This window comes from Pleurotus ostreatus, assembly GCF_014466165.1.
Source record: "Pleurotus ostreatus strain PC9 chromosome Unknown scaffold_6, whole genome shotgun sequence".
Taxonomy (NCBI): Eukaryota; Fungi; Basidiomycota; class Agaricomycetes; order Agaricales; family Pleurotaceae; genus Pleurotus; species Pleurotus ostreatus.
In genome coordinates, this window is record NW_023503161.1 from 1,718,332 (window position 1) to 1,733,786 (window position 15,455).

At 51.1% G+C, this 15,455-nt stretch overlaps 4 protein-coding genes across 4 annotated transcripts; 3 read left to right on the forward strand and 1 right to left on the reverse strand.

Annotated features, from left to right (window-relative positions):
• Window positions 1–5,729: 5,729 nt before the first annotated feature.
• Window positions 5,730–8,457, reverse strand: PC9H_008826 (uncharacterized protein; the record flags this gene model as incomplete). The annotated part of the gene is made up of 4 exons (XM_036778333.1): window positions 5,730–7,306; window positions 7,360–7,595; window positions 7,643–8,076; window positions 8,131–8,457. The coding sequence occupies 4 exons, from the start codon at window positions 8,455–8,457 to the stop codon at window positions 5,730–5,732; spliced, it is 2,574 nt and encodes an 857-aa protein (XP_036629761.1).
• A 194-nt stretch (window positions 8,458–8,651) lies between these two features.
• PC9H_008827 (uncharacterized protein) lies at window positions 8,652–9,528 on the forward strand (the record flags this gene model as incomplete). The annotated part of the gene is made up of 4 exons (XM_036778334.1): window positions 8,652–8,790; window positions 8,841–9,239; window positions 9,289–9,355; window positions 9,405–9,528. 4 exons carry the CDS (start codon window positions 8,652–8,654, stop codon window positions 9,526–9,528), a joined length of 729 nt encoding a protein of 242 aa, XP_036629762.1.
• A 979-nt stretch (window positions 9,529–10,507) lies between these two features.
• On the forward strand, window positions 10,508–11,253 carry PC9H_008828 (uncharacterized protein; the record flags this gene model as incomplete). The annotated part of the gene is made up of 5 exons (XM_036778335.1): window positions 10,508–10,563; window positions 10,613–10,657; window positions 10,710–10,802; window positions 10,859–10,903; window positions 10,962–11,253. The coding sequence occupies 5 exons, from the start codon at window positions 10,508–10,510 to the stop codon at window positions 11,251–11,253; spliced, it is 531 nt and encodes a 176-aa protein (XP_036629763.1).
• A 121-nt stretch (window positions 11,254–11,374) lies between these two features.
• Window positions 11,375–15,261, forward strand: PC9H_008829 (uncharacterized protein; the record flags this gene model as incomplete). The annotated part of the gene is made up of 12 exons (XM_036778336.1): window positions 11,375–11,743; window positions 11,794–11,847; window positions 11,921–12,009; window positions 12,201–12,432; window positions 12,490–12,683; window positions 12,803–12,899; window positions 12,949–13,097; window positions 13,149–13,546; window positions 13,599–13,775; window positions 13,823–13,961; window positions 14,016–14,680; window positions 14,741–15,261. 12 exons carry the CDS (start codon window positions 11,375–11,377, stop codon window positions 15,259–15,261), a joined length of 3,084 nt encoding a protein of 1,027 aa, XP_036629764.1.
• Between the last annotated feature and the right edge of the window lie 194 nt (window positions 15,262–15,455).

A 15,455-nucleotide genomic window follows, 5' to 3' on the forward strand; every position in this document is an offset into this window, starting at 1 on the left:
TCGTCCCTTTTGTATGACGGGCCGTGCTGGACACAATTAGATGTAAACGATGTATCATCAATTACTAAACCCATACCTAACTGTTGTAACTGTGAGAACGAGAATAGTAAACTCAACTTGCGAAACATGAACTTGCACTTGAGCAATTGAAACTCCGAAAGCAAGACTTTGTGACTGTGGGAATGAGAACATTAAACTCAACTTGCGAAACGTGAAGTTACACTTGTGCAATTGAAACTCCGAAGATCAGCAATTGAGACTCCGATGCCTTACACATTGCCGCGAAATGCGAGTACAAGCTGCGAGCCCTTGCTAAATTCCGAAGCCCCAGAAAATTGACACTTCCCTTAGCCAGCAGTATAGCTTGTGCCCAATAAGTGGTTTCTCCTATTTATTAGATATTCAGGGACTGATGAACCGTACATGCCATATAGTCTATTATTATCATTATACCTGCAGCTGCAGCTCCGGCCCCATATCTGTATCCTAGTTTAGCCAGGTCTCACAATATACTGCATCAATTCATCGCCTCAGTAAGTCTGCCCACTTGGCCTGCTGCCACTTACCTGCCCTGCGATGAACAGTGTACCCCTTCCTGTTGTTAAGGGCCGTGTCAATGTAAGGGCAACCTCAAGATGGCCGACAGCGCAGGCCTAGCAGAGGGAGAATCCAAAGAGATGAATAAGACTAACTACAATACATGAGAGAGCTGCTCACCTAGCAGAGGGAGAATCCAAAGAGAACAGGATGGGGATTCTCCATGCTAGGAAGCGAAGTATATACTGTAGTAGTGTGGGAGGAATGAAGGGTAACTGTACAGTACACCAGCCACAGGTACGAACGAATATCACAAGGTACGAGGGGGCATGTGATAATGAAGTGGAAGGGGAATGTACAGGAGTCGTGCCAGCGACCTGGGGAAGTGGGGACAAGGAGTAATGAAGTGGGAAAGGAAGATGGAGGTAGCCCGGACGAGCCCCGAAGTGTATCTACGAGTCCGAGCGAGTCCGAGGCGTCCGAAGCGCGGGAAGACTTCGGAGTCACCGGGCGAGGCTCGGATGCGAAGGGGGTGAACGGAAGGGAAGCGGAAAGGAAAGGGGACGAAAGGAAAGGAAAGGGAATGAAAGAAAGAGGAAAGGGACGAGGAGGAAGGGGACAGGACAGGGGGAAAAGGGAAAATAGGAGTGTCCCCTTACAGTCAAGGGGCCTCCTGACTCGTCCGTACAGGGGCACGGGAGCGCGGATGCGCGGACAAGCGGAGCACACAGGACTTGGCTTCAGCTTTGATGCTGCGCCCTCCTAGCCCTGCAGTGTCCTGATTTCGGAGAGAGAGAGGTGAGAGGTAGTGTAAGGGCAACCTCAAGACGGCCGCACAGTGCAAGCCTAGCAGAGGGAGAATTCAAAGATATGAATAAGTCTAACTACAATACATGAGAGAGCTGCTCACTGTTAAGAGCCACACTCGTGGGGGCTTGGGGATACGCGGACCCGCAGGTGCATGGTTTCACGTAGAAGCGTGGAGGGGAAACGAGGGGAGCAAGGACATACGGGCTTGGCTTCGGCTACTGGCTGCGCCTCCCACACTCTTGTGTGCCCTGTATTTCCAGAGGGAGTCCTACGCAGGTACCGAGGGTATGAGTGGAGGCGAGGGGATGCAACGGAGGGACCTCAATAGAGAGGCGAGGATGTGAGTGCAGAAGGAACTAATATTCGAACTAAGGTAACTGTATGTACTGTACAGGAATATATACTGGGGAACACACGGCATCCGCACGTTCAAAAAACAGTAGTGAGTCCAGTCATAGTAAGTACAGTGTGCTCGAATATGTACTTAGTCCGTAATCCAAGAAGTCCGAGTGGCCGCGTGTATGCGCGGCCCGAGTCTGTAGCCGGAATGCCTGTTAGTAGCCCCTAAGGGGCCTCCTAGATGCGCCTATAACACTTCTCTGTATTACACATCGGACAAGCCTCTCTGGAGCATTGTTTCCCAACTCCCATCCAATACATTCCCAGTAGGATTCTCAACGTAGGTATTTCCCCACTCACTGTATTGTTGGAATTATTTACTATATTAGGGTTTGAGCTACTCAAAGCCGAGTTGTCAAACACTTATTAGTATACATGATAATTTCTACTACTTTAGTGTACAGTTTTTGTATATAATAGGGTATATTTGGTAGTGTAATAACTACTCGATTGACCAGGAATACCCCGAGTCCGTCTGAATTCCGCTGAACCCCTTTCCGGCTTATCGAGCCCCCCCCCCCCCCCCCCCCCGAATTCTTACATGTATTCCATGATCACTCACTTTATATGAAGTGAGACATGCAAAGGCAAGCGTAAAGCAACAGGCTTACCTCAGGTCTTGCCTGCACCACGAGAAGAGAAACAACGGCAGCTGTTCGAGTACATCGTTAACTTCACAATTGACTATGCAGTAGGTCCTTTGGACTATTGTTGGATTGCTCATATAAGGCATAACCAGTAGGCTTTTCGACACCTACATATATATTTGCTTCTAATTTACTACACAGAACAATCCTTTGCCGGAACGATCCTCAAGTAGATTCATACATCTGTGACCGCCATGAGCAAGGTATTTGCTGTCAACAGCATATCCAAATGGGTAAGCAAAAGGTGGCCAATTCCAAAGCCTTTAAGCGTAAGAAGGAGGTGGAGGAGAATGTACCCCCAGCAGAGCCAAACCCAGCAAAGGAGCGGCAACGTCTCCCAGCAGATAAACAGCTGGCTCCTGGGCTGCTTGTCCAGGAGGCTACTATGGAGACTAAGTGAGGCTTGGTTGGTATCAACTTATATTTATGTGTAATAAGTAGTCACAATATTGCGTTTACATCGTACTTGGGACTGATAGTGAGGTTACGAAGGTTTCGGAGTTTCAATCACACGACTGTCATCGAGGTTTTTGCTTTCGGAGTTTCATTTGATCAAGTTACGCTTATACTTTCGGAGTCTCAATTGCTCAGATGTCAGTTGTGATTCGAGTCTTCGGGGTTTCAATTGAACAGTTATCAGTTGTTTGTTACTCTTTCGGAGATACAATTGCTCATTAGCTGAGCTTCAATTGACCAATCACGAAGTTGAGTTAGCCAATAATTTTGTCCAGTGAGTCCCCTCATACTTTTGATTTTAACTCACAAGGCCCAAGTGGCAAGGTACCGAGTTACCAGTGGTAAGTTTCTTATTCAATATATATTCCGCCAAATCAAGGATAATTAATTGTGTCCAGACCCGCCCGTCATAGATCTTGTCGCTTTCTCGCTTCAGCATCTCTCCATCATAAATTCCCCTTCACGACCTCTTTATCTTTCGTGCCACATATCGGAATGGAACAATCGAGAGAACTAGCCAGGTGTGAGCGGTGCTGATGGAAGACGTTCCCTCAGACTTTGGGTTATGATATAAATTTGGTAAATATTGAGAACTCTACATGAATTCAAGCTGTGAACCTAAAAGGAACGTCGAAAGCCGCGTTTGGGGAGGGGCCAGAATGCCGTCCCGAATGAATGGAAGTGATTTGGAAGGTTCAATTCCAACGTACATATCGATCTAGGTCTAAGAGAACGTAATTTGTGAGAAGGAAACAATGGAACAAGGACCACCAAGCGATGTATTACTTCTCCTTTCTCTTTTAAGAGCCCTTTTTTGAAGTAGGGATGTCGAGGGGAAGAGAGGAAATATGCTTCTCAAGGATATGATTGTAATCATTGTATGCACCGTGAAACAAGGAAGTGAATTTCGCCTCGCACATCTCGATTTCCTGCGAATAGAAAGCGGTCCGGACGAATAATTCGTGTAATAGTCCTCGGAAAGGCCTGATGTGCCGAGATAGTTTGAGATCTTTGTAGGAACAGTCTCGCCCCTGCCAATGCAGAAAGATGCTGAACTCGACTTTGTTAAGATTGGCACTGTTCTTTCACCTGTCTTCACGTCTCCTATGTACTCCTCTGTACTCCCATACCTTTGTTCTTCGTGCAACAACCCAAGAAATCGGGGAATCGCCTTTGTTAATATGCTTATTGATATATCGCCAGGTCCTTTGAGCCACTCTTGCTCATTGAGTATAAAATTGTCCTGCAATAAGACACCCATACACCCAAACTTTCAAACCTTCAATATGGGTGCCAACTTGAACACTTTGGCCCAAGCCGTGATGAGCGTACTCCGCCTATACTCCACCCACCCCCCTTCGTCATATCGCTCACGCAACGACGCAGCGGCAACTGTATCGAGCATCAGCAGCAGCTAACGATGTTATCATTACTTTCTGGACCGCAATACTTGTGGCTGGAGTATTAACCGGAGCATACTTCTGGGGGAGGAAGAAAAGAGCGTCTCCTGGAGCTTCTCCGAGTCCTCAAACGGCAGTGGCAACGAGGGCCACACGAGCAACTCAAGGAGGGCGGGCTCAGGAGCCAGGGGGTACGCTCATTTCGCACATGCTTCCGGATACGCCCAGCGTGCGGGATTTCGTAACAAGTACATTTAACTCCCCTCAAAGGACTTTCAATAACTGATGCTGCTTGGCTTTAGAGTACCATGACCGAGACAACAAAGCTGCCAACGCTTCAGGATGATTGTCACTCGGGTAGCCACGGTCTGCGACGCGACTACCTTGAACCAATCACATTTACAACTATCGGAATCACTCATGCATAGCAAAGTGGGACGGTGTCAGGTTGTTTGTAATTTGTTGAAAGGAACAAACAACTTAATAAATATATGATTTACAGCAAGGAAAACGAGAGGTGCTGCGTATCGCGCCGCTGTTCATAGCAAATCTCTAAGAGCTACCGTCTCTGGCCCACCAGATTCCCGCATACCAATCTCCCAGTCTATCATTTCACACAAAGATATCAGTCGACGAGACGATGTAACCGAAGGTGACTCACAGCTGTAGATGATTGTAACGGCCATCAGGATGCCCGTGCCAGAGCCTATAGCGCCCAACAAGTTGGCCGACACAGACAGCAGGCCAAGGATGGCGCCGCCACAGGCAGTACTGCTAGTCTGATACATCAAACCAAGCTGAATAGCATTCAAGAGGTGATACATCGCAAAGCTCGCCCAACTTACATTAGGACGTGATATATCACCTCCTTAGAAAGAAGAGCCGGTCGGCGTTACCTGAAATACCAGCTTAAGATGATGTATCATGTTGCCTGAATGGGCGATATATTGCAATATATTGCAATATTGAATATATTTGGTTCCCTTTTTGGCATGCACATCGAAAGCGCAGTATTATTCCCTACGTCACCAACATAGGTTTCCATTTATGGGTCCACACCATCAACCGCGGATACCACTTTTGGACAGGCCGATTGTCTGTCTTCTTCTGTGTTATGTTTTCCGCACTGACTTTCTCTTGTTTCCTTCTTTGATATGTTTTTCATTGATTGTTTTCTTCCGTAATATTTTTTGTTCCTTCCTTGATGTCTTCTTGTAGTCCATTGTCTGTAGCATCACTGCATCACTGTGTTATCCCCAATCCATTTTTTTCGTCACCGCATTCTCGAAAGTTATACACGTGGCAACTTCCATTACGGGCCGAACGTGCAAGATTTTCTAAGTCCAGAGATTTTTTCTAAGTCCAGAGCGCTTAACTTTCATGAGGCGATTTCCGCCAAGTCTCATTTCCCACTCTTGCGTCTCGTTCATTTCACATCTTATATCAACGTAGAAAGTCTGAATACAAAGCAGATGATAATCTAAGTTCTACCACGAGCCCTCGTACGCTTTGGAGCAGGAAGATCTTCGACTGCTGCTTTCTGGCGGCGTTTCCTCTGGGCGGGCGCTAACAAGGTATCTGGTGCATCTGAGGGCGTAGGCGCAGGCAGAGGCGCCGTTGCAAGCATCATGGCGTCGAAGGTTTTCAATGCGTCACAAACAAGACCTTTCCAAGCATTCGAACTATCTATCTTTCCCCACCAACCCATGGCAAGCACCAGAAGTAGCAGCCCGTTGGCGCCGCCTTTGGCTAGCTCGTCCCAGTTCCCATTCTCCGGGGGTACATAGCCTTGAAGGGTGTCTCCGTCACCACGCCGCCATGCAGGTTGCATCGTATTCCACCATTTTTGCACGTCACTGCCAAATGCCACAACGTCGGTAATAAGAACAGCATTTGACGTGTATGGCCTGTGCCTTTGCATCCAGTCCTTCAGCTGTAATGGTCGTCCTTGAGTTGGGAGCCGCATTTTCTGCAGGAACGTAAGATTCGTATAACGGACAATGGAAGTAGTGCTTACCCGGCCGTCCACGCCCTCGCCAAAGGCAAGCTTTGTCTCAAGCTTCACCCAATTCTTCACGAGGCTGAGCCAGTGATCCCCGAGGCCCAAGCCCACCATGTATTCCACCGCCTTCCTCGTCCACTCGGGAGCGTTGGGCGATAAGAGTGTCGCCGGGCTGGGTGGGTTTTCTTCTTCAGTCGTCGCTGTGGGTGAGGTTCCCTGGTCTCTTTCCATCGTCGCTGGTGGCGCGGTCCGCAGGTTCAACGGTGGGTCGTCTTCTTCAGCCGTCGCCGTGGGTGTGGTCTGCAGGTTCACCGTCGCTGTCGCAAGTACATTGGTGGGCGTAACTCCATGTTCAGTTGCCGTCGGGCTGGGTGGCGCTGGCGACGTGGTTTCAGTTGCCGTCGGGCTGGGTGGCGCTGGCGGCGTGGTCAACGGTGGGTCGTCTTCTTCAGTCGTCGCCGCGGGTGCGGTCTGTAGGTTCACCGTCGCTGTCGCAAGTACATTGGTGGGCGTAACTCCATGTTCAGTTGCCGTCGGGCTGGGTGGCGCTGGCGGCGTGGTCAACGGTGGGTCGTTTTCTTCAGTCGTCGCCGCGGGTGCGGTCTGTAGATTCACCGTCGCTGTCGCAAGTACATTAGTGGGCGTGACTTCATGTTCAGTTGCCGTCGTCATCTGCAGCGGGTTTTGTAGGTTGAAGGAGCCCACTGGTCCTGCCTCCCAAGTCGTCACCCCATCATACACAGCAGTCCGGCCACTGTTATCGTTCAGAGCCATAAAGTCGGTGGCCGCATGAGCGGCAATGATCTGAGGATCAAATAAGGGCAAGTCTCCGAAGAGTTCAGCAGTGAGCGACTGGTTGCCATCGTCGTCAGTAGGCAGCGTAAAAAGGTTGTTGGAGCACGGAAAGGTAGGGACCGGCAGTTGGGTAACTGGAGGGGGACTTTTGACAGCGGTCTGATCCGATGGGGACGTGGACTTGGCAGCCGAAGTCGGGTCGGGGGCAAGAGACCAATTAGGGGGCGGATTCAAAGCAGACGCCTGGCGTGTTTCAGCATCTGCCCAAAACATGGGTTACTACCAAAGGAACTGAGAAAGAAGGCACACTTACTGAAGGCCAGCCTTACGAACTCAGTATATGGCCTGAGGATGCCTTCCTGAAAGTCTCCGTATGCGTGGCCGAATGAGTTTCCCAACGCAGTCTCTCCAATGTGAAAGGCGCAAACGTCGATATCCCCGTTAGCTATGGGAAGCGGCCCTCCTGCAAGGACAGTGAAGGCCCAGCCAGTCTTCGCCCGCAGCTGCTGGAGAAGCGATGGGATGAGGACAGGGAGTAACTGAATATGCCTGAGACTGGTCAGCATATTTGTGTGCTACAGTACGACAGAGCTTACCGTTGAGATTCTGCTGGTGACAAGGCCACCACTGCGTCTGTTGCGGAGGGGGCAGCCTCGTTTTCCTGCGTCTGCGCCTCCCTCTCTTCCTGAGCAAGCCTGATGGCTTTCTCCTCAGTCTCCTTGCGCACTGCTGGGTCAACGGACCTCCAGGCTTCGCCTATCTCCTCATTGTAGATCTTCGCCCAGCGGCGCTTCATCTCTGCTTTAACCTCGACTTTGTCTTTTGGCGCTTCGGCAATCATCCGTTGGTCGACCTTTGCCTTGATACCGTCTGATTTATACCGGCTTTTGGAATAGAGCTCTACAGGGCGACGAGCCCGAGTACGCGGCTGACTTTGTTTCCCCAAGTTGCTTGCAATGGTGTCCAGGAACGAAGCAGTCTTCGGACGCGCGTCAAGACGCGAGTTATTGCGAAACCACGTCCTTAATTGCTAGACAATGCTGTCAGAGGCAAGCTAAGTGGATGATGGCCAACGGAGACTCACCTGTTGTTTTTTCCTAATTTTCTCTCCTCGTATACCCTGTTCCTCCGTCTGAACACCTGCGGGCTCTGTCACCTCAGTATCGACCGTGTCATCGTCATTGCCGAGGCCATCATCAATATCGTTGCTGGCGCCGGTGTTTTCTTTGGCAGCTTGCTGCCGCCGTTGGTCTTCGTCGTCAATACTGAACTTCAAGAACCATTTTTCAAAGAAGGGTGGCCAGAACGAGGCAAAGACGGCGGTGCCCCCCGCCTGCGCAGTCCTATATGCACCAATGTAGGATGATAAGAAGGCGTATTCCTCGTTTGTCGTCCAGCGCTTGGGTGCCATGTCGACCCTGTGCTGTTATATCAAGGTACGGTCAGCCAAACGTGGGAGACGTGGACAAGGTGGCAATACAACGAGGTGGTGCATCACCTGACCGTGCTTCTTCGGACCGTGCCGGCACCCATACAAAAACCCGGGTGTTCGAAACCCTCAGCCCAACCAACGTCTTGCTTTCTGCCCTCTCTCTGCTATTCACTATGGTCTCTTCCTTTGTCTCCTCTGCCAACGCCGGCAAGGACTCGTCAATGTCCTTGGCGACGTTGGCCGAGGCCAACAGCTCTCTCTCATCATCGGTTGCAACCCTGACCGATCAAGTGTCGTCACTGACACTCATGGGTATGTTCTATACATAGATGCCGGCACCATTACTCACCCTTACCGGTTAGTTGAGTCGCTCTTGACCCTGAATCACAACCTCCACCGTGCCCCGCAATCACAATCTCCAACATCAACACTCGTTGCCCCAGCTGTGCCGCCCACTGAGTACAACAGCGACGACGAGGACAGGCTCTCGTACATCACTGACCCAGGTGAAGGAGTCACACCGCTGGCCCCTGCCGCTGATGTTGCTACCGTTGCCCCAATGGTGGTTCCTGCTCTCGCTGGGGGGGCTCCTGCGCCTGCAGGTCCTGGCCCCGCTACGGTTCCTGCTCCTGCTGGGGGGGCTCCTGCGCCTGCAGGTCCTGGCCCCGCTACAGTTCCTGCTGGGGGAGCTCCTGCGCCTGCAGTTCCTGGCCCCGCTGGGGGAGCTCCCGCGCCTGCACCTGGGCAGTACCACTCCCTCGGTTCGTGCTCAACCTCCTTGTAGGGCTCGCCTCACCCACATTATCCTAGACGTTGATCCATCCCTCCGTTGGTACCTTGTAACGGTTGGCCACGCTGTCGGCGTATTTCAAGGATGGTAAGCCTACGTCTTTCCTTTGCGCTGCCAACACTCAGTACAGCTCCAGGGAGAATGTGGCACCTTTGGTGCTCGGTGCTCGGGGAGCAATTTTCAACAGACAGCCTAACCAAGAGGCCGCCCTCTCCCGCTTCAACGAGGCGCGCACCTTAGGTCTCGTTCGTGTTGTGTGATTCCCATGTCCCCTGTCGCAACCACTCGATGCACATACTATGGACTATACTATGGACTCTGGTATACTACTTAGCTATTCTACGTAGTATGCTATCTTGCGAATGTGATGTTTTCTTGCCTGCACCACCTGCTGGAGTCTGAGATCAGTTCGGAGCCAATCATAATCTGCGGCATAGTCCCTCCTTAAATGGCTAAAGCCATCTTTGGGTCGGCCGAGGGTGCCACAACAGGACACAACAACATATGTTACTGAGCAGACGACACGACATACTACCTCCCTCCACTCGACATTGGTCATGGAACGGGCCGCTACCAGTGTGCGGTGAACACGGCAGCGCAGGGCACTACTGCTAATTTACTGTGAGACCAGTGAGGTCAAAGTTTCAGTTCCGATTATACCTCACTACGCAGCATTCATTCAACTGCGACTACATTCAATGTTCAAGGCTTGGTGCTCAACTTTGTACGTAGTGAAGTCGAAGAAACCCCCAAGGTGTATGCTAATATGTTTATCCACAGCCCGTGTACTTCCCGGCGGTCCTGATGTCGTTTCCTAAGCTGTTACAGCCTGAAAACACACCATGGACAGCTCACGAACTCGCCACTAACACTGCACGAACTCGCCACGCAATCACGAACTCGCCACTAACACTGCACGAACTCGCCACGCAATCACGAACTCGCCACCAATACTGCACGAACTCGCCATGACCTCACGAACTCGCCACGACTCGTTGGCTTGAGTAATTGACGGCGCTCACGACCTCACGAACTCGCCACGACCTCACGAACTCAATCAACGGCGCACCTTGGATCACATCAAGCCCTCGAAGCATTCTGTTGCTATCCGCTAAGGTTGAATGAACCAATTTCTCTCCTCGGCCTTAGAACTTCCGAGCTCCCTTTATTCCCAGTCCTCTGAGCGGCTCACGTAGACGGTATCCCCTCCTTTCTGACGCAAACCCTCGCTCACATACTATGAAAAACATCTCTAAGCCTTCTCGGAAACTTTCAACGAAGCTATATTATGAACGGTAAGGGTTGTATTTCACTGCAAAACCTTGATCTAATTCCTCTCGGCAGCAATCGCAAGAACCTTTTAGAGAGTGCAAGGGCTCGTGTAGCTGCGTACGTGTTAATATAGGCCTCGTTCCCGCCATGCTGATATTTTTCCATGTAGGAATCGAGCACGGAAAGCAGCGGAAAGCACACCTGAAGAGCACGCATCTGACAAGCAGGCCGCTCTGGCGTCCCAAGCCAAATATCGTGAGGCGTAGGTTTTGAATCCACAAAAACAGGCCCGAGAACTGACGAGAATATCATATGTAGTAACCGCGAGGCTTTGCGCCAAAAGGAAGCACGCCGGAGACTGATGTGTGCAGACAAACTTCTCCTTACACATTGGTGTTGCCTAGCTGACGTTGATTGCCAGGCGGAAGCTTCGTGAACATGGCTTCTTCGATTCTCCGGAGAACGACGACAACTACAGCGAGTACGAGTACTCAAGTGAAGCAGAGTCCAGCGCTGCCAGCGACAGCGAAGAGGACTGGGAGTCTGAACAGAAAGATAACCCTCGAACGTCTGGCCTCCACACGGACACTCGAGGTTCAGGTGGATACCGACAAAACCCAATCTGGGATCTTCTGAAGCCCCGCGGCAAGAATAAAACTTCGCTAGACGATACCCGCGAAGTGATGCGCGGTATCACGAGCCCTTCCCTTTAGAGTGCCATTTACTTCCTCATTCAGCTGCCTCATTTAGCCTTTACCAGTGAATGATGATATGCTCCCGAGATGTACATTGATTTGAGGCCAAGTTGAGCTACCCTACCAGCGTACCTCCCCCATGGCGCGAAAAAATGCCTCAGCGAAACGCGCCGGTACTCAGACTCACTATGTTTCGAGATACAATGCTCGCGTCGTCGAAAACTTCCGCGCGCGACAGTTTGAGGTCAGGTCAAGCGGCGAGGTTGTCACTTCTTCAAAAATCATACGCACGACTGCTCAGAGTTTACCACCACCGACACCAATGGAACTTTTTGAGGACTTCCCTCCCATCCACGCTCTCGATGATCAAGTCTTTGGTCCTGTGGATCGAGAGCGCCTTGATCTCCCAGCGCTAGGAAACATGTTCTCCCTCGATCAGGCCTACCTTGCCCATCTGGCCGATATGGACACGGATGATGTGGCCGTTTCTCGAGCGCGTAAACCTTCGGTGAGCCGCCCGTCATTTGCTTCATACGAGCAAAGCTAACTCTTACTTAGGATCAACCTTTGTTCACTTTCTTAGCCGTCCGGGAGACTTATCTCAGCGAATTGGTACGCCTAGAAGGTTTGGGCAACGACCTGTCCCCTGCAATGTGCCCACTGTGCAAGTTCGCGCTTGCTACAGCACGGTGCAAAGAATGCCTTGATACGAGCCTTCACTGCATTCAATGCATTGTTGAGCTGCATCGGCGCTCGCCACTACACCGCATCGAAGTGAGCTAAAAGTTCTACGATGTGTGCATTTACTAACCGCAACGCAATTAGAATTGGAACGGCAATTTCTTTGCGCCAAAATCACTCAAAGACTTTGGCCTGCGTATTCAGCTGGGACATCCTTGTGGTCAATTGTGCGCTAATCCGCTGCCTGCATTCGATAATGGCTTTACCATTATTGACTCACTCAGTGTACACTCCGTCAGTCTGGATTACTGTGGATGTGAAACGGCGAAGTTGCCTATTATCCAGTTACTCCGCCACCGTCTCTTCCCTGCTACTTCCGTTGCACCCCGATCCGCCGCCACCTTTGCGGCCCTTGACCACTTTCATATGCTCTCGTTAGAGGGCAAACTATCGGCATTTGAATTCTGGCGAGCGTTAGCTCGTACAACAGACAAGACAGAAATTGAACCTCCCCCGGTAAGCTTGCTTTCGACTCCTCGATGTCGGGAGACTGACCAACTACTTGCTTGTTAGGATCGTTACGAACCATTCATGAGGATGATGCGGGAGTGGCGGCACCTCCACTTTCTGAAACGCGGTGGACGTATGAGCGACCCTGAAGGCCCCGCCGGCACCGCACAAGGGGAATTGGCCCTCAAATGCCCAGCGTGCCCTCATCCTGAGATTAACTTGCCCCCTGACTGGGAGAAGGCACCGCCACAGACATCGTAAGTTTGCTGAGCAATATGCGTGAAGCTCACATCTAACGGTGCGGGGAAAGTTGGCTTTACACGTTGTTCGTAGGTATTGACGCCAACTTTCGACTTAAACGCAAGGACGTATCTAGTGATCGTGCCGATCCCGGCCTTGGGAGGGGATGGAGCTACTTTGTCGAAGAAGGAAGTTATCAAGATTATCTGAAAACCTGCAAGGAGCCGGTACAGGTATGCCTTTTATCAACTGCACGATCTTGTCTCTGAATTCGTCATTTAGAAAAGCACCTGCAATGCTCACAAAGCTGTGAATGACGCAGACAAGCGAGACGTCAAGGGGCTGGCTGTCAGTGGGCTCGGCACCATTGAATGTATTCGCCACGACTTCAAACGCGCGCACTCCAGTGGTGACCTAAAGAAAGGAGAACGGTTTGTGTATCCCATTAGGTGTCGTGCCTGTTTGACGTTCTCTTGCTTTAGATATTCGGTCATGGATTACCTTTTCTTCTCAAGTATAGCAAACATTCCCCACAAGCGACTTGTGGTCTCATACGACATTGCCTGCCAGTGGGGCCTTCACCTTTGGTCGCGGATGGCAGATATGCCTGAACGCCTTCGGCTGGCACCATCGTCAGAACGCGAAGTGACGTTCCTGGTTCCGAAGTTCCATCTACCGGCGCATATCACGGCATGTCAAGCCTCATTCTCATTCAATTATACTCGTGGTGTTGGGCGAACAGACGGAGAGGCCCCAGAACGAGGGTGGGACTTCTTGAACCCCGCTGCCGGCCAGACGAAGGAGATGGGACCCGGCGCTCGTCGTGAACTTTTGGAGGACCTCATGGGTGATCGCAACTGGAAGAAAACAGTTGGAATTGGTTTGTACCGACTTACGTTCAACCTCCAATCATATTAATATTTAATCTGTAGGAAAGACTTTGCTTCGGCGCATGAAAACTGCTGTCCCTACCTGTCGCGAGCAGATAGACAGCCACCATGACTTTGAAAAGCGGCTTGGCCGTAGAATCGTAGAGCCTTGGCGTCGAGATGTGGAAAAATGGGAGGCAGATCCAGCCGCAGACAACCCGTTCTCAGCCGTCGTAAACAGTAAGCAATCCTGTACCTTTGGTCTCACGGCGGCTGATTGTCTACAGCCGTGTCGCAGAACTCTGTGCGGTTAGAACTCAATCGCCAGGAAGGATTGTTGTTAGCGAAAGGCGAGTTGGAGCTGTTCCATGAACACGTCACTCCCTGTGTTCTCATATCCATGGGTCTGGACCTAGAGGACCAACAGTAAGTCGGCGTTCATTCTCAACCGACCTTCCGACTCAGTAGATGTTGCCCTAGACGGTCCCTAGCCCACGATACGGCCAATCTGGGACTGCATGCCACCGATCGCCAGCGACTGATGTTAGTCCAGAAAGCCAACATCGTTCGAAACAAAGTCAACGTCTGGATAGACCATCAGAAGCTCTACTGCCCTTCGGCATCAGCTCTTCGTGCGGGCGAGTCGAACTTGCCAACAGACCCCATTGCCGCCGTTCCTATGTTAAACCTGTGGCTACCATCTAGTATAGGGAGCCGGGCGACTTGTCCAAAGTCTCTACAAGAGATCGAATGGCAGCTTCGCCACGCTCAGGCCCACGATGCTCTACACGACATCCGCGCCAACCTACAGATCAGGGTGGGTGTATTCCAACAAAAGGATCGTTTTGAACGTGGCCAGCGAGCCATGACGCGATCACGCTCAGTGTTAGCTCGGCTACAAGATAAGATTGACGAGTGTACCGAGCGTTACCGGGTAGCCCGTCGTGCTCTCGTTTCCCTGGCACCCATCCTTGGAAAAGGCCCTCAAGATTGGTCAAACGCAATTCGTGAGCTGCGGGACGCAGACATCCGCCCAATATCAGCTGGAGAGATGAGGGAGACGGAGGGAAGACGAACAATATCATGGATCTGGCTGGTGGATGGAGTGGCAGCAACAGCGGAGCAAAGTGAGGTCATCAACGATTGTAAGTCCCTGGCCTTCCTTTCCTGCTAGAATGACGCCCTGTACTGATTCATGCATCTAGCTGTACGTCTGGAGTGGTGCAAAAGTCGAGCAAGGGCTATGCGATGGTCTGAAGAAGTCGATCTCCTCAAAGAGGAAATGCGACGGGTTTTACAATTTATGGAATGGCAGGCCAGCGAATGGGAGAAACGAGCTGAATCTACTGAATCTACAGGAAGTGCAGCCGGCGACATACAACGAGGAGCGGCTGCGTATGCCAAACGACAGGCCAGCATCCGCCGGTCATTAACCGCAGAATTCCGCCGTATGTGGAGCTCCGTCCCAACGTTACTGTCATTCCATGATCCATACACTACTTTCTCTGCGTGGAACGTTGCCGGGGAATCAAGTGTCCCAGTGGCTAGCGCGACCACATCAGCGACGACGGATGCGACACACCATGATCAATCGGCACCGACGGATGCGACGACACTGGCGCTGACAGACACAACGACGCACCATGATCAATCGGCGCCGGCGGATGATATCGCCACCGACAGATGCGATGACACCAGCCCTGACAGACGCAACGACCTACCGTGATCATATCGCCGCATGATCAATCGGCGCCGACGCAACAGATCTGTATATATGTTGTTGTACATAAATAATAGACATATGTTGGAAAAGACATTAAAAATGATAAGGGACATAAATGGCAACATACCAGTGACTGACGGACACATCTTCGACAACATACTACTTATGGATAGCTGTCAAACAATGAAGATGATGGG